The 17,826-nt window shown below is 36.1% G+C and overlaps 2 protein-coding genes across 2 annotated transcripts; both read right to left on the bottom strand.

The window, feature by feature from the left end:
- Positions 1-204: 204 nt before the first annotated feature.
- Positions 205-11,884, bottom strand: LOC119556180. The gene is made up of 3 exons (XM_037868121.1): positions 11,746-11,884; positions 3,121-3,529; positions 205-1,101 (listed from the first exon to the last, which is right to left on the bottom strand). Exons 2-3 carry the CDS (start codon positions 3,526-3,528, stop codon positions 895-897), a joined length of 615 nt encoding a protein of 204 aa, XP_037724049.1. The 5' UTR covers position 3,529; positions 11,746-11,884; the 3' UTR covers positions 205-894.
- Positions 11,885-11,963: 79 nt separating this feature from the next.
- LOC119556181 lies at positions 11,964-12,538 on the bottom strand. Its single transcript, XM_037868122.1, has one exon. The coding sequence runs from the start codon at positions 12,202-12,204 to the stop codon at positions 12,112-12,114; it is 93 nt and encodes a 30-aa protein (XP_037724050.1). The 5' UTR covers positions 12,205-12,538; the 3' UTR covers positions 11,964-12,111.
- Between the last annotated feature and the right edge of the window lie 5,288 nt (positions 12,539-17,826).

Raw genomic sequence — 17,826 nt, 5'->3', positions numbered from 1 at the left:
AGAGATCAGAAACTATCCTGCGAACAAAAAAACTTAAGGTATTCCCCATAACTAACCTTTATATTGAATGGCTAAAACTAAGACTCATGGTTATCAAATGTCTACAATACAATACAGAATTACCGAATAAACCATAAAGTATGCAGTGGATTGTTTTTCTGGGCATTTATTTTTCGTTCCCCCAAAAGATGCAAAACCATTTCGTTGGATTTCAATAAACTTAATAGGAATTCTTTATTTCTGGAAAGCAACTCTGAACGTTTTCCGGCATTTTTGTTGGCAATTGACATCGCCATCGATATGGCTATAAAAATATTTGTAATCATAATATACATAATTATATACAGGCGTTAGGCTAAAACTAAGACTAAGTGCTACCCTGTAGTTTGATTCCCGCCCTGCGTTGGCATTTAGTAAGTATATCATAATATTACTTAAAATGTTTGTATGCGCGCATCATGTGGTTCAGTTATCTCTTTTTCGGCTATATATACAACTTTGGACTAGATGCTGTGTTTCAAAGAACTCTATGTACAATGCGAGAGAATTGCTATTGATGGGCTCTACGAGTTAAAATACTAGCTGCTTAAAATCAAAGTAAATACAATGCCATAATGCTTTGCCAAGCTACCATTTAGCCAAACCCTACAATAGATATACGGATATATGGCGGTATTCGGCTGGGTTCTCTCGATTGTTTGCCTTGTGTAATATTTTGAAAAAGACTCGAGCTGCCACAAAATACCGCGTATCGAAATCGTAGGTATAGATTTGTTTGCGAGTGGTCTTAAAGTGGGTCAAGTACAGAAATCCGTTGCGCTGCCAGTTGGGAAAAAATCTCTTAATTCTCTCTCCTCCTTCTACTGCTCGTTTTGCTCTTTCGAATACTCCACCCTAGATGTGAAGGGTGGTTCCCGGGGCGGAGGTGGATCCCCCAGCTCCTGGCTTGGCGGAGGTCTGCGGCGGCTCCAGATCCTTGGACTGATCCATGTCTATGACCAGGCAGTCGTAGGCAGGCGGCGGCAACTCGAACTTGACCACACTATCGTAACTCGGCGGCAGGGAGTCCACTATGCGCAGCACATCGTTCTGGGAGTTGATCTGGAAAACAATTCAGGATTAGTTAAGGGTTCTTGAAGGAAATTCTCTTTAGTCCTACGTATATCATAAATGCTGTATTTAATAAAATAATTGCCTTTAAAAACTGACCAACCTTTAAGAAGTAATATAAAGGTGAGGATGCACAGAGAAAATTATGACGTTCTGAAATTGATTATTTGTATTCTCAATTTGAGGATGTACTCAATTTAAGTACAAAATTTGTGGAAAAAGCTCATGTTGAGAAAAGCTGCACTCATTTTAAGAAAAAGGACTTGAATTGATCGCAAAATTCTAGGTTTGAGGAAATGTGTTCTTAAATTTCCAACTTGAGAATTAATATTCTCATTATGAGTATCCGATAAACTCAAAAATGAGTTGCGAGTTCTCATAAGGAATTCTAGAGAATTCCGTTCTGCGAACGAGACGAGAGATGAGCGGCCTTTACTTCGTTGCGTATATGGTTGTCTCTCTCTCACTAATGGGTGTGTAAAGTGGTGCGCGCTGCATTTGTGTGACTGTCATTTGCCGTGTGATTTAGCAAAGTGAAGACGTGCGCGTAACTCAAAGCTAAAAAACTATTTTTGTGAATTGAACATTCGTGCGACCCTTCCGTACCTCGAGGGTAAGTTTTTTAATTCAAACTGTATTTATAATGTGCTAAACAATGATACAGTAACCAAACACTGCAAAAATATTGCCAAAGCGTGTACATTAATATGTTTGTATGTGTGATTGTAAGTGGCGTGAAGCAGTCTAGTTTAGTTAGTTTCTACGTACATTGTACATACATACATACACATATAATTAAATATAATATTAAATGTACATTTAATAACATTCTAATTTTATTGTTTTATATACATATATGCATATATATTTACAATATTTGCTAACAATAACGTTTTCTATTTCAGCCTCTTTGCTCTTCGCTAGACCAGACAGCTAAGGGAAAAAATAATAACCTAGAACACGGAACATGTATATATATAACTGTATAACAAAATAAAATAAAACAAATATTTTACCCTTTTTTCTGGGAATGGGTGGCTCGGGTTTAAGTGCAAAAGTTCTTCATTTGAGAATTTAGAAGTTCACTATCAAGAACTTGTTTCTCATTTTGAGCGCTGGAAATTTCTCAGTATGAGAAAAGGGGATACTCGTTTCCAAAATTCAAGCTAAATTATTTCTTAAAATGAGTGCAGTTTGTACTCATATTGAGGAAAATTGTTCAAAAAAGAGCACAAATGTACTCAATTTAAATACAAATTTTTTGAGAAATTTGTACTGAAAGTGAGTATTTTGCACTCAATGTGAGAATTTTTGTTCATGCTGAATTTTTGAGTACAAAAATACTCAATTTGAGTACAAATTACTTGAATAATTCTCTCTGTGTGGCATTTTTGTAAGAGAATCTATATAATATATTTTAATATCTAAACACATAATGTTGTTTATTTCTGGGTTAAGATTACACAAAGTTTATATTATATACATACATATTGTTTCAGGTACCAAAATAAATTAAGTGTATGCCATTAAGGAAACTTTTTTGAACAGCGAGAAATAGTCAAGAACATTGTTCTTGATTTGAGAACACTCGTTCTTAAAAACCGTGTAAGTACATTTTGGTATCAATGCTCTCAATATAAGAACGAAATGGTGAGAAGCAAAAATATATATTGAGCTTTAAGAACACTGGACCTATAGTTTATTTGTTGAGATACACAATGTAAATACCGCCAATTCAACTTGATTCGAGCAAAATGAAAACATTTTCAACTTCAAGTATGTCGTTCTATTTTTAAGAACATTTGTTACTCAAAATATTCTTTGTGTAATTTTCAAAAAAGAGCTATTATTTTCTTGTACCGATTTTTTACCGATTATTAACGAAATTAGAAAACCTTGTTAGTTTAAAAGTTTTTATAACGTATAACAATTGGAATGAATGATTTTCTGTGTTTTTATGGCTTTATTAGGCTGTGCATTCATTAATATATCTTTCTATGTTCGACTTACATGCGGCATGGCTCCATTGGTGGCCCGATTGCCCGCCTCGTCGATGGGTCCCGCCCAGATGCAGACGCCCATGCGGTGCGTGACATAACCGCAGATGATCACGCTGATCACCAGCATCCCGATGCCCAGGGCGAAGACCAGCCAGCGCGACTCTACACTGTTGTCTCGCAAGTTCTTCTCCAGCTGCAGGGCGCAAAGAATCAGCACCGGCACGGCCACCATGGCCACCAGGAGGTCCACAATGGGACGCTGGGTGCTGGGTCCGGCGTTCAGAGGACTGCGTCCGGATCCGGATCCATTGGCCGATCCGCCGTGGTGTCCCAGCGAATGGGAGCCAAAGTTCTGGCTGCTACTGTTCGGCGTCAGTGTGGAGCGGGCCACCACTGTGTTGTGATTCTGCAGCACCATTCTGGAAGACAAGAGAACAGTCCAGGGTTACATGGGCAGAAAATCATCGAAATTGCTTCAAATTATCGATATTTTATTTCGATCATTTCGATAATATTTCAGTTATTATATTATAGAGTAAAAAGGGCTTAAACAGTTTGGGTAATATTTAAATTGCTAATATGTGCACAGAGAAAATTATGACGTTCTGAAATTGAGTATTTGTATTCTCAATTTGAGGATGTACTTAATTTAAGTACAAAATTTGTGGAAAAAGCTCATGTTGAGAAAAGCTGCAGTCATTTTAAGAAAAAGGACTTGAATTAATCGCAAAATTCTAGGTTTGAGGAAATGTGTTCTTAAATTTCCAACTTGAGAATTAATATTCTCATTATGAGTAACCGATAAACTCAAAAATGAGTTGCGAGTTCTCATAAGGAATTCTAGAGAATTCCGTTCTGCGAACGAGACGAGAGATGAGCGGCCTTTAGTTCGTTGCGTATATGGTTGTCTCTCTCTCACTAATGGGTGTGTAAAGTGGTGCGCGCTGCATTTGTGTGACTGTCATTTGCCGTGTGATTTAGCAAAGTGAAGACGTGCGCGTAACTCAAAGCTAAACCACTATTTTTGTGAAATGGACATTCGTGCGAGGGTAAGTTTTTTAATTTAAACTGTGTTTATAATGTGCTAAACAATGATACAGTAACCAAACAGTGCAAAAATATTGCCAAAGCGTGTACATTAATATGTTTGTATGTGTGATTGTAAGTGGCGTGAAGCAGTCTAGTTTAGTTAGTTTCTACGTACATTGTACATACATACATGCACATATAATTAAATATAATATTAAATGTACATTTAATAACATTCTAATTTTATTGTTTCATATATATGCATATATATTTACAATATTTGTTAACAATAACGTTTTCTATTTTAGCCTCTTTGCTCTTCGCTAGACCAGACAGCTAAGGGAAAAAATAATAACCAGAACACGGAACATGAATATATATAACTGTATTACAAAATAAAATAAAAAAAATATTTTACCCTTTCTTCTGGGAATGGGTGGCGCGGGATTAAGTGCACAAGTTCTTCATTTGAGAATTTAGAAGTTCACTATCAAGAACTTGTTTCTCATTTTGAGCGCTGGAAATTTCTCAGTATGAGAAAAGGGGATACTCGTTTCCAAAATTCAAGCTAAAATGTTTCTTAAAATGAGTGCAGTTTGTACTCATATTGAGGAAAATTGTTCAAAAAAGAGCACAAATGTACTCAATTTAAATACAAATTTTTTGAGAAATTTGTACTGAAAGTGAGTATTTTGCACTCAATGTGAGAATTTTTGTTCATGCTGAATTTTTGAGTACAAAAATACTCAATTTGAGTGCACATTACTTGAATAATTCTCTCTGTGTGGTATTTAGAACCTGTTGGTAATTTTAATTAATTTAATTAGAAGTATTCTGAGAACAGCTGATCTTTGTATGCTGTTTTTCTCCATGTAGAGCCTAGAGGTTAATGTCGATTCGATGGGAACAGCGGGTAATTGGTGGGTCTCAATTGTTTATCCCCAATGAATAGGCATGAGAAGCTGTTCCGATCTCTAACTGTAATCGCCGAGCCAACCAGACAATGGGCTATTATTTTGTAGCATACTCTTAGCTCTTCATAATTTTTATAGAAATCCATTATCAGGATTACCAGAACTCAAAATTTACAACGCTTTAAAAGTGTAAGTGCCACTTTTTTTTAAATTGATTGAAAGTCAGGAAGTGGAATTTATACTGCATACAACTAGATCATTGCTATTATTTGTTTTGTAACATTATGACACGGTATTATGTAGTAAAACTTTGTTCACAATGTTCACAAAACCTTTTTTTCCCAATGGAAGAACACTTGCTTGTCTAATTGCTGTTATCGATTTGTTTGGCAAATACTTTGCGTAGCTCGCATCGGTTTAATAATATAATAAACATTCGATAAAGGCACCTCCCTTACCAATAAAATCAACTGCGTCACCGAGGCGCAGACGGTGGAAACCAAATATTTGCAAAGTATTTCTCGTTTGGAGTCCAATTAACATTGGTTAGCATTCAATTACCCGGCAAGATGTATCATATTGTGATTGTGATTGGGATTGTGGTCTATATATGCGCATGTGTGCTATACCTACATATGGCGAATACCACTCGTACCTGGGATCAAAGGCGTTGCTCAGCAACAAGTCGTATACGGCGCGCATTTCGATGTTTGTGTATGTGAACCTATATCGCTCTTTCTCCTCTTCGATCGCCCTCTATTTGGTTTTTTATTGATACCAATTGGTTTATTTATTACTGTCTCAATATTGTTGTTGCCAGCATATTAATTCAATGATTTGAGTGTGACATTCGAGCTGAATTTCAGTTGCATCTTTGATTTTCCAGCCATCGAGGTCTTTTTTTGTTGAGGGTGGTTGTGATGAGGAATATTCGATTTGACGGCCATCAAATTTTTGTTATTATTCAAATGGAAATGATTTGACTTAATAAATGTAAATTAATTTTATTAAAAACCAGGGATAGTAAATATGAGTTACTTAAGACTTTTCTTTTAAAAGTCTACAGGTACCTCTATAAGTTTGTTGTAGAAATTTCCCAGAGTTATATGCACTTTGTAGACCAAACTAAAATCACAAATCACAATAGTCTTCCTAAAAAAAAAGTCTCAAGTAACTCTCATTAACTCCTGATAAAAACGCATGAACAATAAACTCTGAAAGCAATTTCAGTTCATTAATTAGATTTATTAATTACATTAAACGCATTTTTTGTAATATTTGTTTAAAAGGTTTAACGTGTTTAATTACATGTTATATATAATTATTTCTATGGGAACAGCGATCTACCCTTAACTAACAACAGACTATATTACACTTTTCTCAACAGGAAATTAATACTATTTAATTCGTTTGTTTTTTTTTTTAAATCTTAGAGTAAACAAAAACCGGCTGTTTACATTTAATTTATATCTATTTATATGTGCTTTGTTTTTCTTTCTTTATATAGTTTGTAATTTATGTGCATTTTACTTATTGGGGCTGTTGTGAGAGGAGAGCTTTATGGTTGTGTTTTTTACACCGATCCGAGATAAGAGCGAAAACCAGGCGTATACTTGATTTTCTAAACTGGGGGCGATAATTCATCGGAGATCTGTCTTATCAATATGCCAACTGCATGGGGGATTTCCAGTTCACTTGGGCGATAAGGGCGGCACGTGATTATTTCTCGTTCTTACACATCCATTTGTTTCAACAATAACATAGTATTTGCACATTGGTTACCAAGGCGTCTGTCAATTAACACTTCAGCATTGGACTTGACTTGCACAAAATAAATAAAATAAGAAGCGTATGGCAAAGGAAAACACAAGTCACAATGGGAATTAAAGCCAGCTCGGACGGGCTGAAACCGATTCGTGGCGATCTGGGCCGGTCAAATGTTGGAATCGGACTGGAAAAGCGTCCCGCAAAAGTGGCCATATAGCATAATCAAAGTATGTTGTCAGCTGAGCCCTAAGGCAGTGATCTGTGGACCTAGAACATACCCTAGTGGTAGAAACCTAATGGTTATAAATTAAACATGTTATTAAGATATGACATACCTTTTTATCATTTAACATGTGTTACCTATGTAATAGGTTAGGATAATATACATATAATGTAATATCATTTAACACTTCATCTTCTTGAATTAGTGTTTCGATTAATATCATTTACTGATAGTAATACATTGATAGGAGAATACATTCTATCAAGTGTCTCAATGTAATAGTTAAACATTTTTATATTATTAAGGTAGTTATTTAATTATTGTAACCTAACCTAATCTAGACATCTTTATAAATAACAATTCCTACCCACACGACTTATCTAAGGAGCTTATAGAAAGTTCCATCATCAAGGGGTAGCAACACACGAACATAAAACTGCATTTCAAGAATGTAAAGCTAAGCAGAAAAGATCAGTATTCTGTCATTTCGAAAAGAAAAAAAAGAAAGGAGATGAGAGGTGGTAATTGTCCAAGAAAATAATGAGAGCGGGGAAGTTAATAGGGTTCTTGTCATTCGACTTTATCTAGAAACCGGTTGCAAAGCATTGCTCCTTCTGATATTCTGAACTTTATCAGAAAGTTGTCTGAACTCTGGAAGAGATACCATATACCATATATACCAGATAGCAGATAGCGTGGCGACAAGTCTTGATTAACGCTGAAATGCTTAAGATCTCTGCACAAGGGAATGCGGCGAGTTCCCAGGGGGGGAAAACCTCGGCGATCAGACAATGGAAATTTGCAATTATAATTCCAACTGCGTCTGCTGAATGAACCGTCGTTTACAATAGATAACTTAATTACAGTCCATAAAGATTCAGATACAGATGCATCATATGACAAATGCAAATATGATATTATGTACGTAAACACGGGGCGCCATTATCAGTCCTTACTGATAAGACAACGCCCCGACTTAACTCAAAAAAAAAAACCGGTTCTAAAGTGTTTGTCATTGATTGTCCTCGTTTTTCTGCCTTTTCCCGCCGCCTCATTTGAATGATTTAGTGCTTTTGTTAATTTATTAAGTTTGCTTTCTGGGTGAGGACCCAATTTGGAACGACAGCGACACCGATTTGCGTAAGAAATCGGGGCGCATTAACCTTTTTTCACTCTGTCCGTTGTTATTCCTATCCAATTTCATTCGGCGTAAAATTTTGTATCCCAAAAATCCTTTAATAAACAACCTCCATCTTTGTATTTTCGACAGAGATTAACACTATGTGTTAAAAACATTAATGTTTACTGCTTGTAAGATTAAAGAAGTACATTATATTATAAAATTTTGTTCTTGTAATTTTTTTTGTATACCCGAGAATTAAACAATTTTTTGATATATGGACTCTCTAGTGGTTGCTGATATTCATAAATATGTAGAGATAATAATTGATTATTTTTATATCGTATTTTCTTCAATCAACAATAATCAAACCTGCAAGATAAAAGACAATCTTCGGCTATGAACTTCCGTATTCTATATATTTCCGGTCCAGGGATGATATGCGTAGTAACTACGTGACGTGATCTGAATTTTGAATACTGTTCGCATACTTCCATTCACAAATTGCATCAGCATCAGGTCGAAAATCGGAACGAGTCATTGACCAGTTGTTGAAAGGCACATTATACGATCCAGACGTTAGCCGTGTGATATGGGCATATATCTTTACCGGTTGCATGTGCACATTGTCAGCTGACTGGCAGTATAAATAAATGATTGCCTAAAAACACAAATTAGCTTTCGGCAACGCCCACAAGTACTGCGAAAATCGAAAGAAAAGTCGGAAAGAAAAGCTGGCAAAAAGTATTGGGTGAAATATATACATCTACGTATACAGTATAAATAAGACCCCATACATTACATGATCGACTGAGCTTGACTTTGAAAAGAGAGACTTTGATCGCGAATCGAGCGTCAGCAGTGGCCCAGAAACCCAATTGGAGTACAAATCAGCCAAGTGCAGAGATCACCAGAACATTTATCGGTTCTATATATACCATACATATATCGAATTTCTGATGACTCGACTTGAGCTATTTTCGAGGGAACTGCACTTTTGTTTCCCGCTAAATTCGCATTTAGAGCTATGGTTCTTTATTTTATGTTGTTCTTAAGCCCTTGCATTTAATTATTTCGATTTTTTGTTCTCAGTTATGCCAGATTTACAAAGAATTAGCCAAGTCACAGAAACAAAACAATAACAGGGCCGTAAAAGTGTATAATTCCTAGTAGACGGGCGAATTTCCCTATTTGTTTTCTGGAGCAAATGCGTCATATATACCATATGATTCAGCAGTGCCCGAGATACTCGTTTATATGTACTTGGGTATATCCAGATTTGGCGGCTCTGCAGTTGGCCTGGAATCTTCTGGGACTTATCAACTCCCGATAAGGCGGACAGTGCAGCTCAAGTGCCACATGAGATATACATACATAGTAGATGTGGTAATAGTACTATATGTACTTTGTGGGGGAATTTTTTAGCCAAGTGTTTATCGCGCACATTTCCCATTAGTTGCCAGGGAAAAATGATATATTGTCGGTTGCAAACAATTGGGTTGCACTTAATTGGGGTAGATTTTCATCGGATTAAATCCGATATCATGTTTATTGTAAGTGGCGCCGCTAGGTCCAATGATATCATCTTTTTAGAAGCTACTCGGATGTTCAAAAGTTTATTTTCCTAGGCTTATTCCAAGAAAAGTGCACATAAGTAAACAGTACGAACCAATGCCGATTACTTTTAAGGTAAATTAAAAAAAATAACCTTGAAGATGCCTTTGGAATATTTAAAACTATTTAACGTAACTGCATTTTAGACATTTAAAGAATGTTGCAACTTTACGAAACTCTTGTCAAAGTCTCCTTTGTAGCCGAGAACAATGCACAATTTAATTAAAATTCCTTTGCGATATTCCCGACCTCCCTCACCATTATCCGATGTGTGGCAATCTATATGGCACAGACACACACAACATAGCACAACAATTTCCTTAATTGCCGCGACAAGAAAATCATAAAAACTAAAGCAGAAAAAGAAAAACTTGACGAAACTGACGCCCACAAAAGAGGGGGGGCAACGAATTCTTGGGAATTGTCTGGCCCACTTTGCAAGGGAGTCTGAATCGGATATACCAGACGTAGTACAGCACAGGGCAATCTATTGGGAATCTATATTGTATTGTCAATAATAATCTAATAACATACAGTTGATATTTTAAGAAACAACTTCTTATCAGACTTTAAAAGTTAAGCTACAGTCCAATAATAATATTACAAATCTCTGGTAATCTCTTCCCTAACTAGGGAAAACCGATTACCATCTTTAACTTTCAATGTATTTCTATTACATTAACATTCTATTTATCCAACAAATGACGAGTTCTTCGTAAAAGATTTCTAGAAGTTTTTGTAAATATCTTATAGCTACTAGAAGAACACCCATCTTAACCGGTACTGTAAGCATGTGTGAGTCTATATGTTTAAGTTCCTTACATGAACCAGAAACAGATGATACGATGACGATGTCATGGAGAGGCATTATTAATGTATTAATTGATCGAATCTCCGAGTGTCGCTTAATTGTGAATGGGGGAGAATTTGTTTGTCGATGCTTTTTGATTGACTGAATTGGTGGAGAGATACGGGACGGGGGGCTTGTGGCCCCAGTGGAGTGAAAGCTTCCCCAGAAAGAAAAAGATTCCTCACTGGTTCACCGCCTTACTTCTCTATTTCCTGTTTGGTCACGTAGTCAAGTTTTTGACAATAATTGGTGGCCATCATAAAATAGGAGGAATACAAGTGCCTCGGCTCGTTCTGCTAGTTCTTCTTTCTTCTTCTTTTTTAAAATTTATTTTCTTATGCTGGACTGCGCAAGAAGTGTGTGTATACAACGATACTATATATAGAAACTAATGACGAAAAAAATTAATTTTTTTGCCTGCTATCAATAAATTTTATTTATCTGTTGTTGCTCTTGACGATTCTTCTCGTTTTTATGATACAAAAAACATTTAAAAGTGTAGAAACGATTCTTGTTTACCTTTTTCTCAAGGGGATTTCGAAACATTGCTTTGTTCTATTGCTGATAAGAGATGAAAATGAAAACACCTGTTTTCCAAGCGATACGATAGTTCATTTTGTTTGCCAAACTGCATGGCCCACATAGAGAAAAAAAATGAGAAAATTCAAATATGCACATCAGCTTTTCGCCATCCCTTTCTCTCCTTTGGCTTTTCCCATTTTGTGCATTTTATTTATAGCCTTGGAAATAGAGGGGTTTTTGGGGGGTTACCCGCGGTAAACATGTTTGTCGGCCTTTCGTACACTCGCGAAAAGGAACCCACTCTATAAGCATATTGTAGAAGATTACCATCTTAATGTTACCTTTTTGATAATGAATCAATGGGTACGTCATCTATATTAACTATACATTTGACCTTTACAAAACCTTTTGATAATACTGAATGGGAGTTCTCAACTTATAAGATTAATAGGTGTTATTACATGTGTTTTGTATGTTTTTAGGGGCCAATTCAATATATAGTATGAGTTTCTAGGCTTAACTATAGAGTTTTAAGTTAATCTTAATAAAAATGTTCGATTTTTAGTTTTCAAAATATTTGTTTTCTGTGTACTCACTCGAAAATGTTATTTTGGCTGTTGGCGATCCTCCACTCTTTTTGCTCTCTATCTCACGCACTTTTTCCTCTTCTCGAGTTTGCAATTCTCAAATTCTCTTCTTCACATTTGAGGAGCACAAAAAAACCAAACAATAAAAAAATACAAACAAAAAGCACCGAAATTTGTTTTTTGTATTAACAATTATGCACGCGTTTCAATTGTTTTTTCGTAGGGGCTTTTTTTTATTTTTAAATTCTTTTTGTTTTGTTATGTTTTGATTATTTTGCGGTTGCAAATGAGATCGTTGGCACAAATATTTGCAGCAAGTTGAATGGACTTCTTCGAGGGGATTTTGGATTCGCTTTTGGCTTTAGAAAACGCTATTTATCGGTGCTGGCTTTGGGTATACTCGTAGTGCTCCTTCCTGAAGTTTGGATCCTCGCCGCTCTCACAGAAAATCCAGCGCCTGTCAACCATTACAACAAATCTTCGGGTGATTCTTTATTCCACGCGCAGGACTCGAATTTGGATTCTCCCCACTTGATTCTTCTTTTGTCCACTCACTGAACTTTGGAACTGTGGAACACAACGATGCTACGGACGACCGGTCTACGAGCAGGAACTGCGTTTATATACACATCTCGATCTCGATGTCGATGTCGATGTTGGGTATATAGAAATGGATTTTTGTTATTTTCTGTTCTTCTGTCTTCTGTCTTCTGTCTACCGCTTCCCCTGTTCCTCGGTCTTTATTCGGTCTTGTCTTTATGTTTTTCGGATCGGTTTGAAAATTTCGAACCAGAGGCGAAGAATGCTGAGAAGCGACTGCCAGATCGCTGTCGTCGCTGCCAGCGCCTCGGCTTCCTCTGTCGACGTCGGCTGAGGCGGAGGCGTCGACGTTGGCGCTGTTGTTGGGGCTCGGAAAGATGCTCTCCGCTCTCCGGTCTTCGTTCTCCATTCTTCGCACCAGAGATGCTGCGAACTGCGATCATTGTACAGGGAAAGAACTAAAGTAGCCAGATCCAGCGGTATCAAAAACTTGAAAAGAACAGGGTTCAAAAACAACCATTTATTTATTAATATTTATTTCAATTGTAGGATCCATTCAGTACCTACTAAATAAGTTTCGATCTTATAAGTTTGATTTTCAAGAGTGGAAATTGATACTAAAAAAATATCAGAACGGTATAAAAAAGACCTTTAAAAAATCTTTTAAAAAGAAATCCAATCAAATTAATTGTTTATTTTTATTCTTGAAAGAACAGGGTTCAAAAACAACCTTTTTAATCTTTATTAATTATTATTTATTTCAATTGTAGGATCCATTCAGTACCAGTGGAAATTGATACTAAAAAAATATCAAAATGGTATAAAAAAACCTTATAAAATCTTTTTAGAAAAAATCCAAATAAATTATTTGTTTATATTTATTCAACATGATTTGTTATTAAATCATCCATATAAAATAAAATCAACAAAATATAATTAAGGCTTTTTATTTTAGTGTTAGGTTAGTAACCCGCAGATCGGCTTCTTAGTAATTAGTTTGCAGTTTTCAGAGCTTTGTTCTGTAAATAGCTTAATCAATAGCTCGACGGAAACAAAGCTACCAGCTAGTGATTCTAGATAGGCGATTCATTCAAGATTTTTAAATAGACACGCATTCAAGGTCTCTGAGAAATGCATTATTTCTAAAAAAAAGGTCCTGATTTGATTTTTCATGCATTTAATCACTGATCATGAGCAAGTGATCACTGATTAAAAATTACAATGATCGCAGCATCTCTATGAGCGATATCCGAATAGCTAGTTGAGCTCTCTCCTCCTCTCTCACACTCTAGGTCAGCTGTGTGAATCGTGACGCGAGCCGAAGACTGTCTTCGCAATTCTTCGTCCGCGTGCTCTCTTTCTAGTGATCGCTCGCTCGCTCTTTCTCGGGAGCCTGCTGATAAGAGATGCCGTTATCTGATTGCCAATGTGACACATTAAGGCGACGATGGGCCAACGCTTGTTGTTGTTGTCCCAGCTTTACGATCTGCACACGCACACACGAAACAATGATAAGAGAAGACACCTCCTGAGTCTTCTGTTCTGTCTTCGGTCTTTGGTCTTCTGCACTCTTATCTTCCCGCTCCTTAATCTTTATCCGCACATTCTTCGCCTGGCAAGTGGTGAAATTTTGCACTTGCTGGTATTTATTTGTCTTTTTTTGGATAGTTGGCTCCCAGAAATGTTTATGGTTCTCACCTTAATCGTGCGTCTTTGATGTACAATCTTAGCGGGGAGTTTCAGGAACTGCCTAAGATCCAAAGAAGATTACAAGTACAAGGATCGTAAAGTACAACAAAAGGGAGCTACTGCATTAGCAATTAAAAAGTGTAAAATGATAATACTTCTGATCAAACATTAAAGACGCAAAAAAATGTCATAAAAAAGTTGGAGCTATAAAGAGAACTTAAAGATAAAAAATTTATTCTGCGTATCTCTCATCTTTTTTAGATACATACATATGTATAAAACAAGTTCCACTTAAAAATAGTATGATTATGTTTGCGTAAAATAAAAAGGAGAATTATATCTTAATGGGTTTATTTTCAAGATAAATAAAATGTCGCTTAAATAAGTCCTACAAGTTCAGTTTCATCTCTTAAAATCAGATAATGGAAATATTTAAAAATGTTGTTTAAAGGAATCCGAATTTATGGACTACTAAGCTTGACTGTACGTTACCTTTTCCGTTATCAGACTAATTTTTTGATCTGTTAAACTTGAACAATAAAATTCGATTGCGTCATCCAAATATTGTTTTGTTTTGTGTATTATACGCGTACTTGTGATCAGTGGAATTAATTTAAAATAAATGTGGGTCAATGGATTATCAATGGCCCGGATGAGGCGTCAAATAGACAAATAGACACCTGGATACGAAAGCCTGGCGAGGGGAACGAGCCGTACCGTTACCATAGAGGCATATACACAGATAGTTCGATGAACACATGGGCAGTGCAATGACTCGAGATCAGCACTCTTTTTCCAGGTACGCAGATCTAGAGAATGGGACAAAGAGGGGCATAGTCCCATTTAAGGTTTTATAGCGAAAACGTGATCGCGCTCCTCCGAGGCCCCCGTAGCATCCGCATCCCCCCCTTGAGAAACTTGCTCTCTTGCTCCCATGCCTCTGTATCTGAATCTGTATATTTGTATCTGTGCCTGCATCTCTACTTCCACTGTCATTCGTATCTGTATCTCGACTTGGCCGAAAGCCAAAAGCCAAAGCCCTGCCAAAGCAAATTAGATAAGTCGCGTCCCTCGGATAAAACTTGGCCATATTCATATTCCGGGAGACAAATTGATAATGGGGCAGCAGAGCTTTATTGCCGCTCTGCGGGACGGGAAGTCGTTGTTGGCTTATCTCGAGACCTCGCTGGTAAAAAAAATAAATGGTTAAGAAATAAAAGCACAAAGGTAAACATTTAGACAGTCGCGTCAGGGTGTGGGTGGTGGCTCTATCGCCAACCGATTCGGGTTCGGCAGAAACAGAACTAGAACCAGAAACTGAAGCCAACGGAAACTCCGATTTCAGTGTGGGGTTTTTCCAGTATTTTCAACCGAACCACCTACTTTTATAACAGCTAATGAAAATTTCCTAGATCTGAAGCTGCTCAACAAAGTTTCCTGGAAAAAATAGAATAAGCCAATTTGACCATAGGGAGTTTAGGTTTACTAAAATAATTATACCACCTTCTTTTATAAACACTCATGAGTAACTCCTACATCTGAAACTTCTCAGAAAAATTTCCTGAGAAAAGTAAGTAGGCAGGTTTGTCTATAGGGAATTAAGGTTTTTTAGAATCAAGTTATTACATTATAAACATCGATATGCGTTCCCAAACTCAAAAAAAAGATCTTTAAAAGTATACGAACAAATATTTTAAGTTATAAAAAGATTTTTAAAAGTTTATGACGATCTGTGTAGATCTGTAATATAAAGATATGACAGTTAAACTTCAATATCTTGAACCTCCCTAAATCGAAGACTTTGTAACCCAAACTAGCTTTTTTTTGACATTAGATAGTATAATACAACATATATGTGGGTATTCTGTAACTCGAGGACTCCAAAACTTGAACTTTGTTGGTAGCTGATGGGGGTTCGAGTTATGAAAGTCGTATTAGAACCCACAACAAATCAAACACAGTAGTTGTTTTTTGAAGTTTGTGTTTTAGTTAGTTTTGTGTCACAATTAAATTTCATTTATTTTATACTTTTGTTTTTTGTTGCTTAAAATGCGCTTTTATTTATTTACTTCAGTTTTTGTTTTTCTTGCTGAACAATTTACAATAAACGCGGCTGCTTTTTGTGTTTTTTGTTGTTGTAGTTTTCCTTGCTTGCAGTTGTTGTTGTTTATTTAATACTTATTGTTTTTGTTGATGTGATTTTTTTGCTTTTGCTTCGGGTTAAACCTAAAAAGATGTTTGCTTTTGCTTGTTGTGTACACGTACATATATCGAATATTTTTTGATTATTTGATTTAATTAGTGTTCTCCAAATCAAGTGGGAATATTCCCCTTCTAACCCTTAGTTATCCATCGATTTTGTTTAGAGTTTTTATAGTTTCCGCTACATTTAATGGTTATTTTTTTATAGGTGGGGGCGTTGGAACAGTAAAGTGGGGGAAAACAGTTGGCCAACAGTTTCTATATGCGTATATGCAATTATATATAATCTGGCAAACGATAACAGTGGAAAGCCAAAGGAAAATGTATGTGAGACGATGGGTTTCCCCAGTTTCTTCTAGGTTTTAGCTTTGGCTATTTTGAAATCGATTTAAATTTGTCACTACCAACACACAGACGCACATCGAGATACATGGTAATATATCGTACTTTATAATTTTTACTTTTACTTTTCGCGTAGATTTACCTTTACTTTTACTGTTACCTTTAATGAATTCTGTATACCTCATACTGTATAGTAATAGTTATTATTTGCTCGTTAATTTGTAGACACCATTTACAATTACAATTACAGTTACAATTAGATAGACACACACAATGCGATCCTAATTAGATACATATAATTCGCCTCGGTCTTTCGATCCTTTCTTTTTTAGGCCCAAAAGTAGGCAGCTTGAGTGCGTTAGTGTGTGTGTGTGTGCAAATTACATGTGTGTGTGTTTCTATATAGTTCCAAGTTTCAAGTTCCAAGTTCCTTAGTTTACCTAAGTCTAATTGCTATTCCGAAGGATCCCAGGATCAGTTTGATGTTTCACATAAACATATATGGGTAGCTGCGCCCACTATCATACAGTTGTGGTCAAAATGATTGTAGAATTGGCATTTTAAGATTAAATTAATTTAATTAAATTGAAGAGTACATTGCAATATCCTCTTGCAGCGATATCTATTTACAGTAAAAATAAAATTTAATTAAAGTCGTTGATGTAGAAATCTCAAATCTCTAGAAAAAAGGGTAATGAATTAAGCTTCAGAAATGGAATAAAAAGTCTGAACTCAGGGTTTTGTACTTGGCGAAAATTTAGATTGTAATTTTTGTATGCCTTCAGGACAACTTTTAAGACCACTAACTTATAAATGATTGCTTTTAAGAGTTTTAACATTATATTCTTGTCCTAAAGTTTTTTTTGGCGGCACTAATTAGAGTTTTTCCCAAGCCCCCACTCCTATTGTTTTGACCACAACTATATTAGTTATATTTTCGAGGTTTACCCCGTTTGTCCAAATCCGAAAATGTTTTTGAGGAGAGGTTTTGTTGAGAGAACCAAGTTGGCTGGCCATCCCTAGTTTTAAGCCCCTTTATTTTTTCCGTAAAGCTCACATGTTTTTTTTTGTTTGTTCTAACTTCCTATAAGCTATCACACCTTTGACCCTACCTATCCTACTATCCTCACCCAACCGAACTTGGTTCTCGCCCTCTCTTTCTCAACCTCCCAAATGCTGCTATCCATTTACTGTCTATTATTAACATAATTTATTCTAAGCATTCACTAAAAACAAAAACATTTTAGCCTCTTGCTCTGGCTCACACACACACGCAAAACGGGCACAGTGAGCGGCAAAAAAAATATTCTGATTAAA

Source organism: Drosophila subpulchrella, chromosome X (assembly GCF_014743375.2).
Source record: "Drosophila subpulchrella strain 33 F10 #4 breed RU33 chromosome X, RU_Dsub_v1.1 Primary Assembly, whole genome shotgun sequence".
NCBI lineage: Eukaryota > Metazoa > Arthropoda > Insecta > Diptera > Drosophilidae > Drosophila > Drosophila subpulchrella.
Note: the sequence above shows the minus strand (reverse complement) of the source record. Positions and strands in the feature narration are given on the sequence as shown.